This window comes from Phoxinus phoxinus (assembly GCF_949152265.1).
Source record: "Phoxinus phoxinus genome assembly, chromosome: 3".
NCBI classification, from domain to species: domain Eukaryota; kingdom Metazoa; phylum Chordata; class Actinopteri; order Cypriniformes; family Leuciscidae; genus Phoxinus; species Phoxinus phoxinus.
Window position 1 is genome coordinate 33,728,771 of NC_136878.1, and position 19,384 is coordinate 33,748,154.

At 36.5% G+C, this 19,384-nt stretch overlaps 2 protein-coding genes and 1 long non-coding RNA gene across 4 annotated transcripts; all 3 read left to right on the forward strand.

Annotated features, from left to right (window-relative positions):
- Positions 1-221: 221 nt before the first annotated feature.
- ak5l (adenylate kinase 5, like) lies at positions 222-9,625 on the forward strand. 2 transcript variants are annotated; one of them, XM_079607162.1, is made up of 8 exons: positions 222-461; positions 5,168-5,354; positions 6,027-6,200; positions 6,397-6,569; positions 7,159-7,272; positions 7,810-8,001; positions 8,160-8,246; positions 8,336-9,625. In XM_079607162.1, the coding sequence occupies exons 1-8, from the start codon at positions 402-404 to the stop codon at positions 8,354-8,356; spliced, it is 1,008 nt and encodes a 335-aa protein (XP_079463288.1). In that variant the 5' UTR covers positions 222-401; the 3' UTR covers positions 8,357-9,625. The 2 variants fall into 2 exon arrangements, with proteins under 2 accessions (XP_079463288.1, XP_079463289.1); XM_079607163.1 differs by having other exon boundaries at positions 261-461; positions 8,341-8,480.
- Positions 9,626-10,550: 925 nt separating this feature from the next.
- cmlc1 (cardiac myosin light chain-1) lies at positions 10,551-11,422 on the forward strand. The gene has a single exon (XM_079606017.1). It carries the CDS (start codon positions 10,792-10,794, stop codon positions 11,380-11,382), a length of 591 nt encoding a protein of 196 aa, XP_079462143.1. The 5' UTR covers positions 10,551-10,791; the 3' UTR covers positions 11,383-11,422.
- An 826-nt stretch (positions 11,423-12,248) lies between these two features.
- Positions 12,249-14,678, forward strand: LOC306995166. Its single transcript, XR_013796817.1, has 3 exons — positions 12,249-12,346; positions 13,382-13,452; positions 14,457-14,678. It is a non-coding gene; the product is annotated as an uncharacterized lncRNA (long non-coding RNA).
- Positions 14,679-19,384: the final 4,706 nt, after the last annotated feature.

Here is a 19,384-nt window from a genome sequence, read left to right on the forward strand (position 1 = left end):
TTAAAAAAAGGCTATATTTATCAAATTAGATAACTTATCAAAAATGTGTCTCATCAAACACACTGAGAAAAAAAATAGTTATTGTGATAACCCTTTTTTTGTAGCCTATTGCGGTAGGCTATAGCTACAAAGATGGGCTACTCGATATCGATTAGACCATTACACGCGACTACGCAGCGTTGCTAAGGGTCACTTTGAGCTCAGCATTCATGAGCGTGACTACTGTTGAATAGAAACACATCGCCGGAGGTCATCGGCGTCAAAGCAGCGGAGAACAGCCCGATGCCATGGTGCAACACAGCACAGCTGCTCTGAGGGTTAAACGCAACAGATGAGCAGATAGACAAGACACGGCTGCTGCTCTACTGACTTACAAACGCTGTTCTGGATAACAGGAAAGAATGAACACAAACGACGCGAAGGATTACCTCTCAAAACGACAGATCCCACACCTTTTTGAGGTAAGGATCACCTAGAGGAGAAGCCTGTATATTAATAGGTATAGCATTAATAATATTAATATAGCAAATAACACATCTGGAAACATCTGCGTGTCTGAAATCTGATTATGTCTGTGTTTCCAAGGTGACACTTGTACCTTTCAGTTCTTCTCAGAGTTTTTCAGAGAATTATGATAAATTATATATCTGGTAGTTACCTATTTCTACTGTCAACACTCTTTACATCAATAATCTATTGGGAAACTGGCCTCACCAAAGATGGACATCAGATTTGAACTGATAACATGAATTAATCAAAAACTCGTGTCTATTTAGCATGCACAATTACATGGTAAATTAAATAGCCTACTTGAAAGTGTCACTATGGTGATCCTCAAGTAGGGTGCTGTAATGGCAAAGCAGAGGGTCTCAAGCTTGTCAGAAAGAGGGAAGATTCTGCTCAGACAGCGTCAACAAGTGCTTGTGTGGTTGATATGTAGTTGCATATGAAATACTGTGTCCGTAGAGGATCATTACATGTATCATTACACTTCTGATAAGCTTTCCATCTCCAAATTGATACATAGCCTACAAGGAAGCACAATATAGGCAGCGCAGAAAGAGTGAAGGTTGTAAACATGAGTTTCAGCACATCAACTCTTTTGGCAGTCACCAAGGCAACAAGCTACTTTATATTTACATGTGACTTGGGAAATATGGGCAATGGGGAAGAGAAGGTCTGAAACAGTCCCGTTCTTGCATGCGCCTGAACACGCAGCTCAATGGGGAATGCAAACATGCAGGTTTAAGTTCTTGTGCATAGATATACATCTCTGAATCTCTGAAACCCCTCCATCTGTGACCGAATGCACAAAGATATGGCACATAGTGTAAGGATTTAGAAAGGTGGAAGTAAAGTGGTTAACTTAATATTATTATTGAATTGTAGTTAATTGTATTTCATTGTAACTGGTATTTAAACTTATCAAAGCAAAGTTGCTGACATCATTCTTTTGAAAGTTTATTTTCCAATAAAATATTTTTCCCTGTATTGCTTTTTAACTTGATGGTAATAGTTTTTTTTTTTTTTTTATGTCAGTCTCAGCATTTGCTTATGGGCAAATAAACTTAAATAAACTTATTTTTATTGAACCAGACGAAATATACTGAATTAGACAACATAAAAATTATAAAACAAATGTGAACCTAATATATCATATGAATAACAGTAGAATATGGAGCTCACACACTGTAAAAAACAAAATTGCAAAAAAAGTAAAATGACTGGCAGCAGCACCTGCCAAACAAAACCTGTAAAATTAAAGTAAAATATCTTAATCCAAATAAAGTGCAAAAACAATCATTTTAATTTTAAGGTTTTAGAGAAAAACACTTTTTTTGTTTATTTTACAGATTTTTTCTCTAAAACCTTTTTGAAAATGTACTTCAAACTTCAACAGTGTTGCTCAAGATGGTAAATGAACAGTTTTATTTTGGAAAACAAAATAAAAAGTCTGTACAGATACTGTAAAAAACTCAATTTAATAATTCTGTTTTTGAAGAAATGCAGTACAAATTTAAAATGAAATGCTTTTCACATTTAAAATACTACTGATTAACAGTTTCATCAAAATGTAATAAAAGTTTAATGAATGGTCAACTTAAACTGAAATACAAAACTGATACATCTACAAGATTGTCACTGATTCAATCACAACATATTATCCTACAACTGTTTTACTATTCACATGTACATTTACATTGTCAACAAATTATTCCCAAACAGTTCTTCAGAGCCCCCAACTGAAAAGCTAAAAATGTAATTTCTCCATGTTCTTATTAGGGTTGCTATCATAATGAGGTCATGATTTTATACTTTTATACTGACCTCTGTGGGCTCCTCCATATAACTCTGGTAATATATGTGGACAAATATTACATTGTCTTTTAATTCAGAAACCTAGCTATATGAGTTTAATAATAAGTGAAATCAAAACATTCAACAAAAGGTCCATGCTTCTGCACCAGAAGTGACAGACACAGCAGATAAATAGCAAAACTCCTCCAAATGGCTGGATCCTTGGTGCATCTGAGGTTTAAAAAAAAAAGGGATTGACTGAAGTTACTGCAGATGCCGAGCAGCAGCACATGCCCACTCCAACAGACGTATTCAGACTTGACCGAAAAAAGGCACGCACAGTTGTCATTGGCCAGATTCCTGGGTAACGGTCAGATTAACCAATCATGCTCAAAGCAACACGGAGAGACAGCAAATAGTGTTGCAACTATACAAATATATATATATATATATATATATATATATATATTTGAAAGATTACAAATGCATATTTTTCTTTTTATTTGAAGCCTGTTACATTTAAATAATTGGTCAAATGATTGGTCAAATTGGCGGCAGTGGCTCAGTGGTTCATGTAGGTTGTCTACAAACCGGAAGGTTGGTTCTATCCCCGGTTCCACCTGACCAAGTGTCGAGGTGTCCATGAGCAAGACACCTAACCCCAGCTGCTCCCGACGAGCTGCATGGCGCCATGCATGGCTGACACCGCCGTCGGTGTATGAATGAGTGAATGAATGGGTGAATGTGAGGCTATGTAAAGCGCTTTGGTGGCCATGGGTCTGTTAAAGCGCTATATAAATGCAGTCCATTTACCAAATGGTGTTTTCAGATATGCTTACAAGTCACAACCAGGGTTATGTGCTTCTACAACTCTCCCATTGGCTATTCACCTATCATTTCTCTCTAATACATGTCTTACTTGGCAAAATCACGGCAATCGTATGTGTGTATGTGTGTACAGGTTTGGCTATAGACTTACACTTACATTCACATGACATGACCCTTTTGCATTTTAACAAATCCCTGACCTTTCATTCAAACCGCACTCTTATGCCTAAATGCCAGCTGTGCACACAACTGTGGCATTTTCTGTATCTGGCCCTTCACTGTATTGCAGTGTCACACAACCTGCTGGTTAATCCTCTGTCCACTGTGTAACACTTATTTGCAAACACTGGCATAATTGCATACAAGTTACAACATTTGTCTACTGACTTTTATTTAACAGCATAGATACTTCAAGCTGTTGCCTGCAGTGGTTAGGTTATAGCATTCCTGAAATGGGACAATGTAAACTTAAAATGTTGAACTCACAAGCATGATGCAGTGTTTAATACTGTCACCTCACTTCAAGATCTTTCCACAATACAAAGACATGCACATTTGACAAATTGACAATTCTAAATATTTGAATGTGTGTTTTGCACACATTGCATGCTGGGATACATTCCAGTTCTTTAAGACATTTTTTTCCATGTTCTGCTTTTTCTAGTTTCAAATGTCTCAGGGTTTCTTTCACTCCTTTTCATGCAGTGGGTAGTTCATAGTTCTGGGGCAGTTTAAGCTTGTAGAGATGTGTACTTTTCTCTTTATTTATATCGCCAAAAATTAAGATGAAATGAGAATTTGAGATCTTTATAGCAGACTACTAACTTAACATGTATAAATCAGGTAATATCAGTTATCACTCTATATCTCCCAATAATATGTCTAAGTACACTGATATTGAAATGATGAAATTAAGGTATAATGCGTAATATAAAAAGTTGTATGATCAAAGCTCTGTAATTATGTACAAATAAACATTCCTCAATAGCCTGACGTGTTTTTGTAAAGGAAAAAAAAGGAAAAAACAAGGATGTATAATCAAGTAAACCTGAGTTGCTTTTAGTCCAGTAAGTGTTTGTCTTGAAATATTACATAACATTTATTCCTATACATTTACTTCATAAAACTCAGTAAAGTTTAAATCTATCAGACGACAGAAGGCAGTAGTTAATTGTGCATAACAGTTTTTTTTTCTTCTAATTTTGATCATGTTGAGATTCAAAGTAGATATTTTATACATTTGCATCAAATATGATACAGTATGCTTCAGGGTTTATTTTAAATTAATTATTTATTTATTTTTTAACGTCATTGAGTCAACCAAAATACATTAGGTTACAGCAACAAAATTAAAAGGTTATACATTAAGAAGGTGAAAATTGCAGGTTGCTACTTTTTACCGTGAAGCTTAGTTTGTTTTGAATGCTCTTTATCCTTTATGGATACTGCTTTAGTCCTTAAAAATGCTGTGGTCTATTATTAAACGGATACCTTTAGCAAATTCAGCCTTTTGTTTCGTTTTTGTTTAGACACTGTTCCTTTATTCAACAGTTGAATGTGTCTTTAGCCGTTTGATACCCGTGAGGATTGAGATGTAAATTCACAAGCAGTTTTATTTGCATCAAAAGAAAGCAAACAGCTGATTATTTAGAGCTCAGATTTTCCATTTCCTGTCCCTCTGAATGGTCCGGAGTACGAACTGCTAACACGTGTGGGATGAATAGAACAACAATTTGCAATTATTATTTTCTCACGCCTAGATTATTATTCATTTTTTTCCCTGTCTTTCCATCCAGAAATCGTTTAGCTGCGTTTGGCTAATAAATGAAAAATGTGCTCATATTCTTCTTTGTTTAGGTGAAAAAGCAAGGAAAGACTGTATAAAATTTGACATTATGAAAGAATTTACACAAATAGATACACAAATAGTACTGGAATTGTACACTTTACAAGAAATACAGATTCACATTTGTGAAAATCTCAGGTCAATTAAGCATTTCATATAACAAAATGATATGAACTCTGTGTGTGTATCTCACAGAGCATGTTAACAGGGCTGATGTACCACAGGCCTGAGGACCCTTTGGCATTCTTGGAGAGTTGCCTGCAGAAAACACGAGACCTCGGTGGTCCTGAATGTGTGGCCTGGGACACTTTCATTACACCTGATCGAAAACCTCTACCACCAATCACTCCAGCTCAGGGGAAGAAAGCCCCCTGCAAACTCGGTAATTTAGCTAGAAATAAAACAGTTAGTTGTGTACATGATGGATATAGATGATGGGTATACTTTAAAATGACACTTGCATTTTAGTTTCATTTACTTTTTTAGCTGTTTTTATTTTATTTTACTGAATTATATATTGAACAATGCTTTTTTTGTGAAATTGTTATGCTTATTAATGCATTACTTTTTTCTTTTTGTTGTTGGCCTCTCTCTTTAAATCACAAAAATAACCACATTATCTAGATAAAAAGTCAGCACTGAAGTAACCATTATTCAGGGATTTGAATCTGAAGGACACCTGTGAAAATGAAAACATTGCGAAGAAATTTAGGAAGGTTGAAGATGGTTCAATTGTTAAAATTAACCAAATATCTCAAGAATGAAAGTCTAAAAACACAGTATTGTGTGGATTCTTACCAAATGAGAGTGAATTAAAGGCCAATTCACACTGTACCAACAGACGCCGATCAATGCTGAAAGTCTTTGCAGACGTCATTTCTCAGACAATCTAAGACCAGACAAACGCAGTGTTTGAATCGGCGACAGACTCCGACAAAACCTGACGAAGTGTGTGCTGCCGTCTATCTGCGTTTGTCGGTGTGGTGTTAATTGGCCTTAAGAATGAATCTGAGGTCATATAGAACTGGTGAATGTAATCTGTTTCATTCCACAGACAGTGGTCCTGGTCCTGGCCCCGGGCCTTACCGTCGATATGACAGGCTGCCACCAATCCAAGCCCAGTTCTCCATAGAAAGTGACTCAGATATGACTGAATCCTCAGGGCTCATACAGGAGTATGATGTCTTTGACCCATCTAAACCACGACCGCACATCATATTCATCATAGGTGAGTGATCATCACTGTCAGCTGGTCGTTTCTCATTTTCAGTCTTCTTTTTCTGAATTCATCTCATTCTAAATTCCAGCTCTTTGAGCTGGATAAAATAAAATCCAGTAGACCTTGACATTAATTAATTTGAAATGAACATTTCCATTGTGCTGTTTCTGTGATGTAAAGTGGGATTTGCTATAATATTTTCCAGGTGGACCCGGCAGTGGGAAGGGCACTCAGACAGCTAAAATTGCACATCGCTATGATTTCGAGCATGTGTCCGTAGGGGAAATTTTAAGGAACCAGTTGCTGCATCATGCCCCCAGTGACAGGAAATGGGAGCTGATTGCTCAGATCATTGCCAATGGAGAACTGGCACCTCAGGTTTGGAAATCTGACCACCAAACAATGAATTTTTGCAGCTATGGTGTATTCACATTCTGCTTTGATTGTCAATGTTGATTTTTACATAAACTACCGTTCAAAAGATTGGATGAGTAAGATTTAAAAAATAAAAAATAAAATGTATTCAGCAAAGTGACAGTAAAGGCATTTATAATGTTACAAAAGATTTCTATTTCAAACAAATCTCTTTGAAGATTTTATTAATCAGAGAATCCTAAAAAAAATTCCACAAAAAAAATGTATGCAGCACAGCTGGTTTCAACATTAATATTAGTAATAAATGCTTCTTCAGCACCAAATCAACATTTTAGAATGATTTCTGAAGGATAATGTGACACTGAAGACTGGAATGATTGCTGCTGAAAAATGAGCTTTGCCATCACAGGAATAAATTACATAAAAAAATATATTGAAATAGAAAACAGTTATTTTAAATTGTAATTATATTTCACAATAGTACTGTTTTACTGATTAAATAAATGTCTCAAACTTTTGAGTAGTTTACTTACAATATTGAATGAAGAAGGTCACCTCATGCTTAGTCTTGTTCTGACATGACATCCTTTAGGAGACGACGATTGAAGAGCTGAAACAACAGTTTATCAAGAAGCAGGATGCTAAAGGATTCATTGTTGATGGATTCCCCAGAGAGATCTCACAGACGTTCACCTTTGAGGAGCAGGTCAGATATTCCTCCTGATGGTCTATAGTATACCAGGGGTGTCCAAACGTGCTCTTGGAGGTACACTGTCCTGCAGAGTTTATATCCTGCTTGTCTCAATACACCTGCCTGGAAATATATATATTCAAACGCGCAAGCCTATGGACTGAACACGTGATGCGCATGTGCATGTGTCTGTGTTTTCGCGGGTTTGCATTTTTGAGGTTTGCGCAGAGATAGCGGATAATCGTTTGCACCTTCTAACCTATTTAAGGGAGTTCAGGGAGTTTAGTTAAAACAAACTTTAGCTGGACAATTACTTTATTCTAGAGCTGTGGTAAAGCCTAAACAATCTGTTAAGGTAATTTCTATTATCACTGTAAAGCTGCTTTGAAACAATCCGTACTGTTAAAAGCGCTTTATAAATGAAGGTGACTTGACTTGACTGACTAAACTCTGCAGGACAGTGGCCCTTCAGGATCTATACAGTATATAACCTGCATAATGCATGTCTTATGTTATGGCAATGTGCAGTAAATGACACTCATGGTTCCTCAGATCGGCTCTCCAGACTTGGTGATCTTGCTTGCCTGCTCTAATCAGCAACTCCGGCAGCGTTTAGAGAAAAGAGCGTCCCAGCAGGGCCGTCCCGACGACAATACTCGTGCAATTGAGAAGAGACTAGATACTTTCAAACACAATATCACACTCATAGCCAAGTACTACCAGGAGAGAGGACTTATTGTAAGGGTAAGATGATGTTCTTTTCTTATTTTTATGTTAACTGTTGAATTCAGCTGGTTTTGAAAGCACAAGCTGTTCTGATTACAGGTGCTTTTTTTATAATATAATAATAATCTTCAGTTTAAGGCTTTGAAACACAATTCTGTCTCACTCTGCTTGGTCAGGTCGATGCGGATCGAGAAGAAGACGATATTTTCACAGATATTTGTGCCATTGTAGAGGAAAGATTGTTCCCTAGTGACACGAATGCAGTAGGTTTTGAATAAAAGTTACACTATATTCTACAATTTGTGTTTTAAAATTTTGTTTTTGCTTCATAAAAGTTATTTTCTCCCTGCAGAGCAGTACTGAGGATCTTTAGAGGGACGTCTACACATCCAAACCCACAGTTGCTCCTATTAAATCCTACATGTAATTTCAAAATTTTCCACTATTTTTCATCAATAAACTCGAGGGTCAGGATCAGTGAAAAGGGACACTTACACTTATTTTGTTGCCTCTATTTGTATTTCACTGTGAATTGAGTAATGACTTTAAAGCAGGGACCTTGATTTTATTCATTTATATTTAGAGGTCAAGCCAGAAATAATGTGAGTTGTTAAAAAATGCACCAAACTAAAATACAATATCAATGTCAAATGCAACAACATCAACTGTTTTCAATTACCTCACCTATTCCTACAACAACTATTAAAATGGGTTAAATGATAACTGATTAATACAGTGTTTCTGCTGTTCTGAGGACATGGTTTCATCTAACACCACAGTATGAATGCATTTGACAGAGACAAATAATAGAGATGCTACAGACGTGTCCCCGGGCTGTGTTCTCATTAATAGATGTTCAATCCAGCTGTGCCACATTCTCACAGTGGGACCTCAGTGAATACAGACTTTCTGCCCTTGTTGACAGTCCTTGACCAAGTGCCAAAACGCTGTTACTTTAAATACCGAGGAGAATAGAAACACGCTTATTGAAAGATGATTCACAGTGGAATAACAAGTGGTAAAGTTAAGTATCATTTAATAGCAATACAATCTCTACACTCACTTTGCTTTGTAGATGGACATTTCTGGCTAAAACAAAAACAAAATAACATTTAAGCCACTAGATGGCAGACTTTTATTCTTTAAAAAACATTTGTTCATTATCCTCACTGGATGGAAAGTGATGTCATAGCCATTTACAAAAATACTTTCTTATTCCATTTTAACAAATTAATATTATGAATTTTTAAGTTTTGTAAAATTGATTAATAAAGAAAAAAACGTTTGTTTAAAAAATGCTTGGAAAAACGTGAGCTTTGAGTGCGCTTAATAACATTTACCACAAAAAGAAAATGGTATCTTTAGTGTGCTTAAAATACTGTGTTATAAACAGCATCACTGTGACGGAGTGATGGTATGTGCTGGCTCTCAGAATAGATTCAAGCTTATCACCTGTCTGGCAAATTTCTTGCAGCTCTTAGTGGCACGAGTTGGAGACTCCTCCAAACTCAAATATCTGCTTCAGGTTTGAAATGTACAACTTTGAATTCTGCATCATATGACATTAATGCACTGTGTTCTGAATGTTGTTCTTCATGTTGCATAGCCAGAACAGAATTATATCACTGAACACTAAAACCTTGGTATGTTTCTCTACTCTCAAAATTATTCTCCGCTTTAAAGTTCTTGAACTTTTCCTCTAACATGGGGTTGAGGCTATAATGCTCCTTTAAAATTGTGTTTTTATTTGTTTGTTTTTTTATTTTAGTTTTTTTTTAGTTTTTACTTTCTTCTGTGGAACATAATAGAATATATTGTTAGAGATGTCACACTGCTTTTTTCCCCACAATGGATGTCAATGATCAGACCAAAACGGTTTGATTAGTTAGTTCACCCACAAATGAAAACTCTGTTATCATTTAATAGGTTTAAAACTTGACATTCACCCTGTCTTTGGCATAATTATGAAAGAATAAGCAAAAATATTTTTAGACTAATCTTTTTGGTTGATCTAGTAGTTAAAGGGATTTTACCCCAACATGTAAATTCTGTCATCATTTACTCACCCTCAAGTTGTTCCAAACCCTGTATGAATGTCTTTCTTCTGCTGAACATAAAATAAGATGTTTTAAAGAATGTCAGTAACCAAACAGTTGATTGGCCCCATACTTACATAGTTTGTTTGTTTGTTTGTTATAATTTTTGTCATACTATGAAAATCATCAACCGTTTGGTTACCCATATTCTTCCAAATAAAGTAAATGATGACAGAATTGTCATTTTTGGGTGCACTATCCCTTTATCAATGAACAGAATGATTTGTTGTTCACGAATCAAACTTATCCAGTTCTCAAGGTCAACTCACTCAGTGACTCAATCCAGTCACATGCAATGGTCAACAACCTGAAAGTGAACATTATCAGTGAACAACGACTTACATCTTGGTCTGTTCCTCACATAAAGTTATCATATGTGAATAACAAGAACAAGTGTCATTTTTTAGGTGAACAATTACTTTAAAGTCTGTTCAAGCTAACATAATTTTCCTGTTATAAGAACATTGAATAAATGTGTTAATTTTACTGGGGTAAAGGGGTGGTTGGTCTGGTCTTATCTACTGGAGAAAAGCATTTCAACATGGTATGAGTAACACTAACCCTAACCTAGATCATTTCCTTATATAGTCTGCCACTATTCCAGTTCTGATAAGCCTTATCACACTCTCTGACATGTCAGTATAAAAGCCCAACAGGGGCTCTTACAACACATTTCCCAGCTTTTCCCATCTCCAGTCTCAGTATCGGGATCATGGCACCGAAAAAAGTTGAACCCAAGAAACCAGAGCCTAAAAAACCAGAGCCGAAGAAAGAAGAAGCCCCAGCTCCTGCCCCGGTTCCAGAGATACCCAAAGAGCCCGCGCTGGACCTGAAGAGTCTCCCGCTGGAATTTACCGCTGACCAGATCGAAGAGTTCAAGGATGCCTTTACTCTTTTTGATGAGACGCCAACGGGCGAGATGAAAATAAGGTATTCCCAGTGTGGAGACGTGATGAGGGCCCTGGGTCACAACCCTACCAATGCTGACGTGCTGACCGTGCTGGGGAAGCCCAAGGCTGAAGATATGAACACCAAATACCTGGACTTTGAGACGTTTCTGCCCATGCTGCAGCATATCTCAAGATCCAAAGACCAGGGGACATTTGAGGACTTTGTTGAGGGTCTGAGAGTCTTTGACAAAGAAGGAAATGGAACAGTGATGGGTGCTGAGCTCCGTCATGTTTTGGCAACACTTGGGGAGAAAATGACAGAAGATGAGGTGGACCGTCTGATGGCCGGACAAGAAGACGCCAATGGCTGCATTAACTACACGTCCTTCATCAAGCACATCCTCTCTGGGTGAGCTGAAGCTGCAAAGATTGCTGAATGAAATTGGAACTCTAAATGGCAACTGTCAAAACACTGGAAAGAAAATATGTCTTGTCTGTATGTCTTGGAAAGCATCAAATAAAAACCATCCAAATTTTGTTTCGTCTGAGTTTTTCTTTTCTTTTTTTCTGTAAATCTTGTTGTTGAGTTGTCAAATTCAGAAGGAAGTTACAGCTTTAACTACTGGTTATACGGTATACTCTTAAAAATAAAGGAGCCAGAAAAAAAGCAAAAAGGAGTTTTGGCAAAGATGCCCTTTACAAAGTATTTATTCTTAGTTTTCTAAAAGCAACCTTATGCAACAGTTAGTCCTACCTCGAATTTGATTGGCTGAGCTGTGTTCAAGGAGATATCAAGTCTAACACTGGGATACTGTTTGTATCAAGTAAAAAATAGGCTAAACATTTTTAAATAAAAAAATAGGCTACTATGGAGGTCAATGGGGACCATCAACAGTTGTATTACCAACATTCTTTAAAATATCTTATTTTGTGTTGTAACAGAACCAACATATGGGTGAGTAAATTATGACAGAATATTAATTTTTAGATGAAATATCCCTTTAAGAATAATTTGATTAATTCGTTCCCCGTTTTAGTTAAATCGTGGCCACGTTGCGCTACAAATTCGTTCCCACTTGTTAATTTAGGGAAACTGTTCAAATTCGTTATGTGCTGGTCTCCAAATATGCTACACTTTATTTAAAAAAATAAAAACATTAGATGCTTTTGGTAAATACCCAGAAAAATAACAAAGTGCAATAAATAGTAAAATCATTCATTCGTCGACTCATTCAATAGGCGACTGCTTGTATGAATGAATGAGTCACTGAATCAAAACACTGATTCATTTAGTGAAGTTACCCGTGTTTCTTGGAGATGCAACGCAGTTGTCGGAGGGAAAACAGTCAAAGTAACTGGCACTATTGTGTCTAAAAGGTAAGTTAATGAACATTAACATATTTCTTAACCGTTGTATAAAAACAAGATTACAGTTGCTATCATGCTGCTGCTGTATTAGCACCATGGCTGTTTGTTTGTCGCAGTGTTGGCTATCATCACAACCAATTTTCGGAAGACAGCACGCTTGTGATATTGGTAATTTTTTTGATATCACTGAGTGTGTGGAGACCTTTTTATTGTCCAAAGAATATTTTTCCACTAGAAAGAGCCTTTTATGCAATGCGAAGGTTCGAGTGTAGGCTATAACACTTCGAAGTGAAAAAAACAAATCCAACCTGTGGACTTTATCAGCACATGTATAATAGCTATTTCTGATATTGAGTATAGGCCTGCTCCTGTGCATGTAACGGCTATGGTCTATTTGAAGAGAAGCACTGTGTGATTAATTCTTGCAATATTATTTTCTTTCAGATGATACCAAATTTATAAAATGCAGACCATCAGCACACATCCTTAAACAGACACCCTAGGCTGTTCTGGGCCCTGCATTCAATTTCACTGTAATTAAGTTTAGGACATAGTGACTATAACATTAATTGGCTAAGTAGGGTACATGGTGTACTTGAATCTGTATAGATGAGTGTGTAATACTCTTGGGAGGGGGGCGAGTGGGTCATTACTAACTTTATGAGCGATAAAGAAGGCAGATTTTGCAGCTTTGAACCTCAGAAAAATACCTGAGCCATTTTCCTTGTGGTTGTCACGCATCTTGTTCTTGTAAATCCACCTTTTCCTCGTTATGTTGATGCTGTGAAAATAAACACAAGCCGTTCATATTATAACATTATGTTTGGCGGGATTCCTCCACGGCCTTCCCATGTCTGACATTTTTGTGATGTTCTCTGCATAACTACATTCTTCATGATCTATAACTGCATTTATTGAGTAATTTAGATGCTTAGAAGTTTCGCCAAGATTCAAATGCTCGTGAATCCATGAGATTCGCTTTTCGTGCGATTTATATTTGCTTGCAGTTATAATGGCAGCTTACCAACCCCCTTTTGCTTACAGCTTTGGCAGCTTGAAGCTCACTGGATTTTCCCCATCTATGCTCAATCAGGAGAGCAAAAACAGAACCGCAGGTAAGTCCAAGGAAGGATTTTATTTCATTGTTTATGAGAGGAGAGTTTGTTTATGGTGACAGGCAGGGGCGTAGAATTTAGTAGGGACGCTAGGGACGTGTCCCTACCAATATCCAGTGACATTGATATATATCCCTAGCAATAATTTCGATCAAAACTATATAATGATGTCCCCGTCCCCACCAATATCAAAATCAAACCTATGCCACTGGTGACAGGTAATGCCCTGGCAGGCCCGGTTGACACCACATCTGTACTTCCCCTCTGTTACATCCCAAACAAACCCAGGAAAAGCAGCCACCCATCAATCAGATACTCATTCCTGTCACCACACACATTATGTCTATCAGGCGTGTGTCCTTTTCCATTTTCATATGCCACATCTCTCATGTTAAATATCCTGTGAGTCATTTGGTTTATTTCGCTTCTAGGTGGCCAGTTTTCCAAAGTGTGAGACGAAACCTCAAAGTTTGATTCTTGTTTGTCGAATAGTTTCGATGAAAGTTTGTCATTTTGACAAGCCTCTCAGATTTGAACAGTAGAGTTTGATTCTCTAGGTTGGACTATAGGCCCAAAAGTGAATATGTCACACACAAAGGCTGTTTTCTTTGGCTGGACTGAGCTATAACCAGCTTTGTCTCTTTTCATCCCTAAGAGACAAAGTATTTTTATTTTAGAGATGTGTATGGTTGTTTTTATATGTTCTTTCAAGACATAAAGACCACTGACAGAGATAACAGTTTTAGCTCAGTTTGGATCCAAAGACAACGTCTGACCAACTAATGACTCTTTTTGTGTGTGTATGTGGATATACATAGGTTCACATTGGGATACACATATGGCAGAAGAGTTTAAGTTCACAAGAAACCTATAGACATGAAACTGTAGTCGATTCTGGGGGATGTTTGGCACATGATCAAGGAATGGTGGCCTCGAGCATCTTTATTATCTCAAACAACAGTTTATTATTCATTGATGTCCAGACGTATATTTTATTCTTTCAGAGCGCATGGGTTCACCGAGAAATAACAAAAGGATCCTTTAGCAGAGACCTCTCACAGGCGAGACTTTCTCCTCAGACGGCCCGAAGAGAGACATGAGGTGATAGGCTTACATTCAACTCAGTGCAAATATCATCCTAAATGTCAGAGAACTAAGAGTGCTAAGGAAGACTGATCTCTAAAGCTTACATTGGGAGAAGGACTTCAAAAGATATAAGTTATAAGGTATTTCAAAAGAGTCTTCTTTTCTAGTCATCGGTCTTTATTTTATTTCACTCGCACATTAAATGCTCATAATATAGATAATAAGAATGAGGCACGAGTCTATACATAGTTCAAAGTTAGTACTCTTTGAGCTTATTTTTCTTAAACAAATTATACTTTTATTCAGCTAAGATGCATTCAAGTTGATGAAACTTATTGTCATTGAAAAGATGACAGTAAAGATATTTGATGCAAAAAATATATATTTCAAATAAATGCTGTATTTTGAACTTTCTATTCATCAAAGAATACTGAAAAAATGTATCAGTTTCCACAAAAATATTAAGCTTCACAATTGGTTTAGACATTGATAATAAGAATGTTTCTTAGGCACCAAATTAGCATATTAGTATGATTCCTGAAGGATCATGTCACACTGAAGACTGAAGTAATAATGCTTTACTATTTATAATTTTTAAATATATAAAAATTAACAGTTATTTTACTAATTTGATTCAATAAATGCAGACTTGGCAATCATAATATTAACTAAATATCTAATAAAAACATACAATATAATAAATAAATAACAACCTAATATATAGAGAGAAAGCTTAGATGGAATCAAAGCCTCCCTTGTCTTACAAATGTTTTTGTTATTATATCTTACATTTATATACATTCATATTTATGACATTTAGCATATTTTACATAAATATGTCAAAAGAAAATGTCAAAAGAAATTTATAAGACTTCTGTTTTTAAGCGACATACTTAGATAAAATAAATGCCTTTTGGGCCCCTTTTACTGAGAAAATGAGGAGAGTATGTTCCCAGCCTACCTTAATCAGTACTATTGAGGCATCTCAGTGCACAAGCCCTCAGATCTGCACTGAATCTTCTTCACTGATGGGGGATGGGTCAGTGAGAGATGACATCATCGGCTGGAGTTGTGAGCTGTGCTTGTGTGTTGCAGAGATTTTGCCTTGTAAGAAGGACAAAATGTTTCTAATGACCATGTGAGGAATGACTTGCAGCACCATTCTACTATTAATATTATGATACAAACAAGAACAAACATCAATTTACACTTTGAAGACGCACATATTCGGTGTTAATATTGATGTGGTGGCATGTGATATCACTAGGGGGCATTACTGCCCCAACACTTACTGTATGTATATATATATGTATGCTCTCGGCAGATGCTTTCTTATAAAAGCAATATACAGCAGAATATGTGATAATAGCCGAAACCGGTAGCTAGAGAAATACTACACTAAAAATCTGAAATGGCAATGTTGTAGTACCAGACAATTACTTGTTAGAGCATCACTAGGGGGCATGACTATCTAAATATTTATTTCTCTCTACATAACATCTGGGATTCTGCAGACAATATCCATTGTGTAACTTGTCAGTAATTATACATTCACATGTTCTACATTAGTTCAGGCATCTGGTCACCAGAATTACAATTATTGAACCAAGATGCTCAGTCAGGCTGGGCTGCAACCTGGGCTACAGTGCATTTGCACCAAGATTTACAGTTTCTTAGTAGACCAACCTGGTCATGACCTACATAAATTAACTGTCATGTATTATGGAACTTGCTAGGACTCATTGTATCATGATTGAGAAGCTCTATTCAAACCCTGAAGAAATTATGGCCAGCCAATTGATAAAAGCAATGAATCACGCATTTGAAGACTGCACATAGCGATGGTTGAAGTCAGTCAGATTTGGAGTCTAGTGTTGCTCCTGTGGGGAGATGAGCGGTTCGGCAGGCTGACTTTATGCACAATGACATGGCCACAGGAACCTGCCACAGTCCATTAAAATCTTCCCCAGTCAGGTGTCTCCTCTGCTTCTCTACACACGGTCCTCCAGCTCACCGCCAATGCACTCTGCTCCCAGAACAATCGATATGTTATGTTACCATCCAGGATGAAACGGGTTTCTCCAGCCTGCTGTGCCATTTCAGCAGGTTTGGGTGGGGGTCAAAGTCAGTTCTTAAACAGATATGATGGTGCAGCTGCTTCCTTGAGCTTCCTGCACTTGAGGAAAAAGGGAATGATAGATAAACAAGCTTTGCTTTATGGTAAAGTTTGTTTAATCTCGTTTTGCGTTGCATATGTGCCGGTTTTGAGCACCTCAGAGGCTCCGATGCAGGTTCAGTGGCAATTTTAGCTTTTTTTTTGTTTTCAAGAGTAAATCATCACTTTTTATTTGATATGGGAACCAACCTACAGTAAATGCCACCTAAATATGGTTATTTGGATATAGTTTTGTGAATTAATGTTCACAGAAGATCAAGAACAGATCACAGTGTTTATTTTACCCCCTAAGCCAAACCATATGTGGACTTCCAGTTTAGTAGGTGTTGTATCCTCAATGACATAACATCCCACACAAGCAGCGCCAGATGATAACTTACTATGATGTTGTAGAAGCAGTCCAGAGAGAGGTTGGTGAAAAGCCTTGCAATTTGATATCTAGGGACTTTTAAACTAAAACTGCGTATTAGTTTAAAGGTATAGTTAACCCCAAAAATGAATATGGTCATGTTTAACTCCACAAACTTTCCAAACCCATGAGGCTTTTGTTCATCTTTGAAACACAAATTAAGATTTTTGAATGAAATCTGAGAGATTGAACCTCCATTGAAAGTCTGCTCCAGTGACGTGTTTCAAAAAGTCTTTTGAATAGGCATGATCACTTTATATGATGAACAGATTTCATTTAGGATTTTAAACATGGATCAATGCACATACAAGCAAAAGCTCAAACATGCTGATTGATGAAAGAACCAGTGAGGTATTTTTGCCTGTCACGCAAGCATTTTTCAGATTCCATTTACCATTATTTGATGTGTTCTATGTATGTGCGTTTATCAATGTTTATATGTGAAGAAGTTCCTAAATTAAATTTCTTCATCATATAAAGGGATCATGCCTCTTTCGGAAATGTCAAAGCTTTAGTAGAATGGACTTTCAATGGTGGTACAGAAATATCTCCGGTATTATTAAAAATAATAACAGGTACTTTTGTTTTGAAGAAGATAACAATTCTTATAGGTTTGTAATGACATGAGAGTGAGTAAATGATGACAGAATTTTTGGTTGAACTAACCTAACGTTTGAATTAGCGCTCATTCCAGAAAGCTGAGCAATATTTTCCAGCTGACAGCTAGCCAGAAAGTTTAGCTTGCTAAGAGCTTTTAAGAATCTAATTAATGTAGATGTCAGTCATCTTATCAGATGTGTTAGTTTTGTAATTTAATATTTGTATGTTCCTTCTAACAAGTTGTTATTCTATCCTAAAATCTGTTCTTTGTTCTTCCTGTTAATCATTACATATAATTTTCTCAAGTTTTAACACGGACAAGGAAGTACAGCTTCTAAGGAATCAGTCTTCGGTCTGTATTGTTGTTTATTTAGTTTCATATTTCTGTCAGTCAGAATTATTTTATTTTTTTTGACAGGCAGGAAACCAATAACATAGTAGGTGTGATAACATATCAAATTTTGAAGGATGTTGATGGCATTAGAAAACTAAGACGAGTGGAAAAACAAACTATTTGCAGATATTATATTGGATACAATTCACAATTGATTAAAAAAAATACATAAATAGATTGGATATTGCTTAATTTTAACGGGATACTTATAACATGCAACGCTGTTAAATGGATAGTTCAACTAAAAATGAAAATGTTGTCATCACTTACTCGCCCTCAAGTTGTTCCAACTTTTTCTTTCTGAGTTTCTTTCTTCTGTTGAACACAAAAGAAGATATTTTAAAGAATGTTGGGGTAACCAGACAGTTGACGGTAGCCATTGACTTCCATAGTAGGAAAAAAAAAATACTATTGAAAGGCAATGGCTACCGTCAACTGTCTGATTACCAGCATTCTTTAAGTTTAAAATATCTTCTTTTGTGTTCAACAGAAGAAAGAAACTCATACAGGTTTGGAATAAGATGATAGTTCACCCATTTTTGGGTGAACTATCCCTTTAAGGTGTTGAGCCAAGAATTGAATGTTTACTAAAGTTGGAGCTAGAAAAAAATCTCACTTTCAGCCACTTGTTGGGATTTAGTCTGTGTTGGCAGTACAATACTTTGAAGGCCTTGTTTTGGTCAGTGGCTTTAGGGTTTGGGATGCATTTGTTTTGAACATTAAAGGTGGGCAGGGCCAGAAAGCATTGAGATGTCCCATGCCAAGCCTCATGTCTGAGCAGAAGGTAATGGGGGTATGGAAAGAGAAGGGGCCAACATGGAGGAGTGGGGCACAGGGGTCAATATTCTGGAGAAACGCAGGAGGGGGTGTTTGAAGTGGGTGGTCTCATGAGAACGCCTGGCAAATTAGGATGCAATCTAGGAGTAACTATGGATACAACAACACATGCTGGAATACGGAGAAACATTGACAACAACAATCCAGTGGCTTGGATAAATGGTGTGGATAAATGAAAATTTTAATCCACAAATTGATAAGTATAGAAGCTTAATAAGAGGATGCTGGATAATGAGTATAAAAATCCACGACCATCTGATGTAACAGAATACAATTTTTGATTTTAGAAAGATACCTTTACACAATACATTCCTGTGATTATTGCCTGTTGAAACTTAAAAAAAAAAAAAATCTGTTAAGTATTTGTATGTTTTGATATAGTGTGACATTTAAAAAATATATATATTATATGAAGATTCAATTAATTAAG

Bases quoted from the DNA above. Each gene is read 5' to 3' on its own strand.
- ak5l (XM_079607162.1), top strand. From the start codon at position 402: ATGAACACAAACGACGCGAAGGATTACCTCTCAAAACGACAGATCCCA. The intron at 7,273-7,809 runs GTCAGATATTCC...ATGGTTCCTCAG, and splicing joins CGTTCACCTTTGAGGAGCAG to ATCGGCTCTCCAGACTTGGT. The intron at 8,002-8,159 runs GTAAGATGATGT...CTGCTTGGTCAG, and splicing joins AGAGAGGACTTATTGTAAGG to GTCGATGCGGATCGAGAAGA.
- cmlc1 (XM_079606017.1), top strand. From the start codon at position 10,792: ATGGCACCGAAAAAAGTTGAACCCAAGAAACCAGAGCCTAAAAAACCA.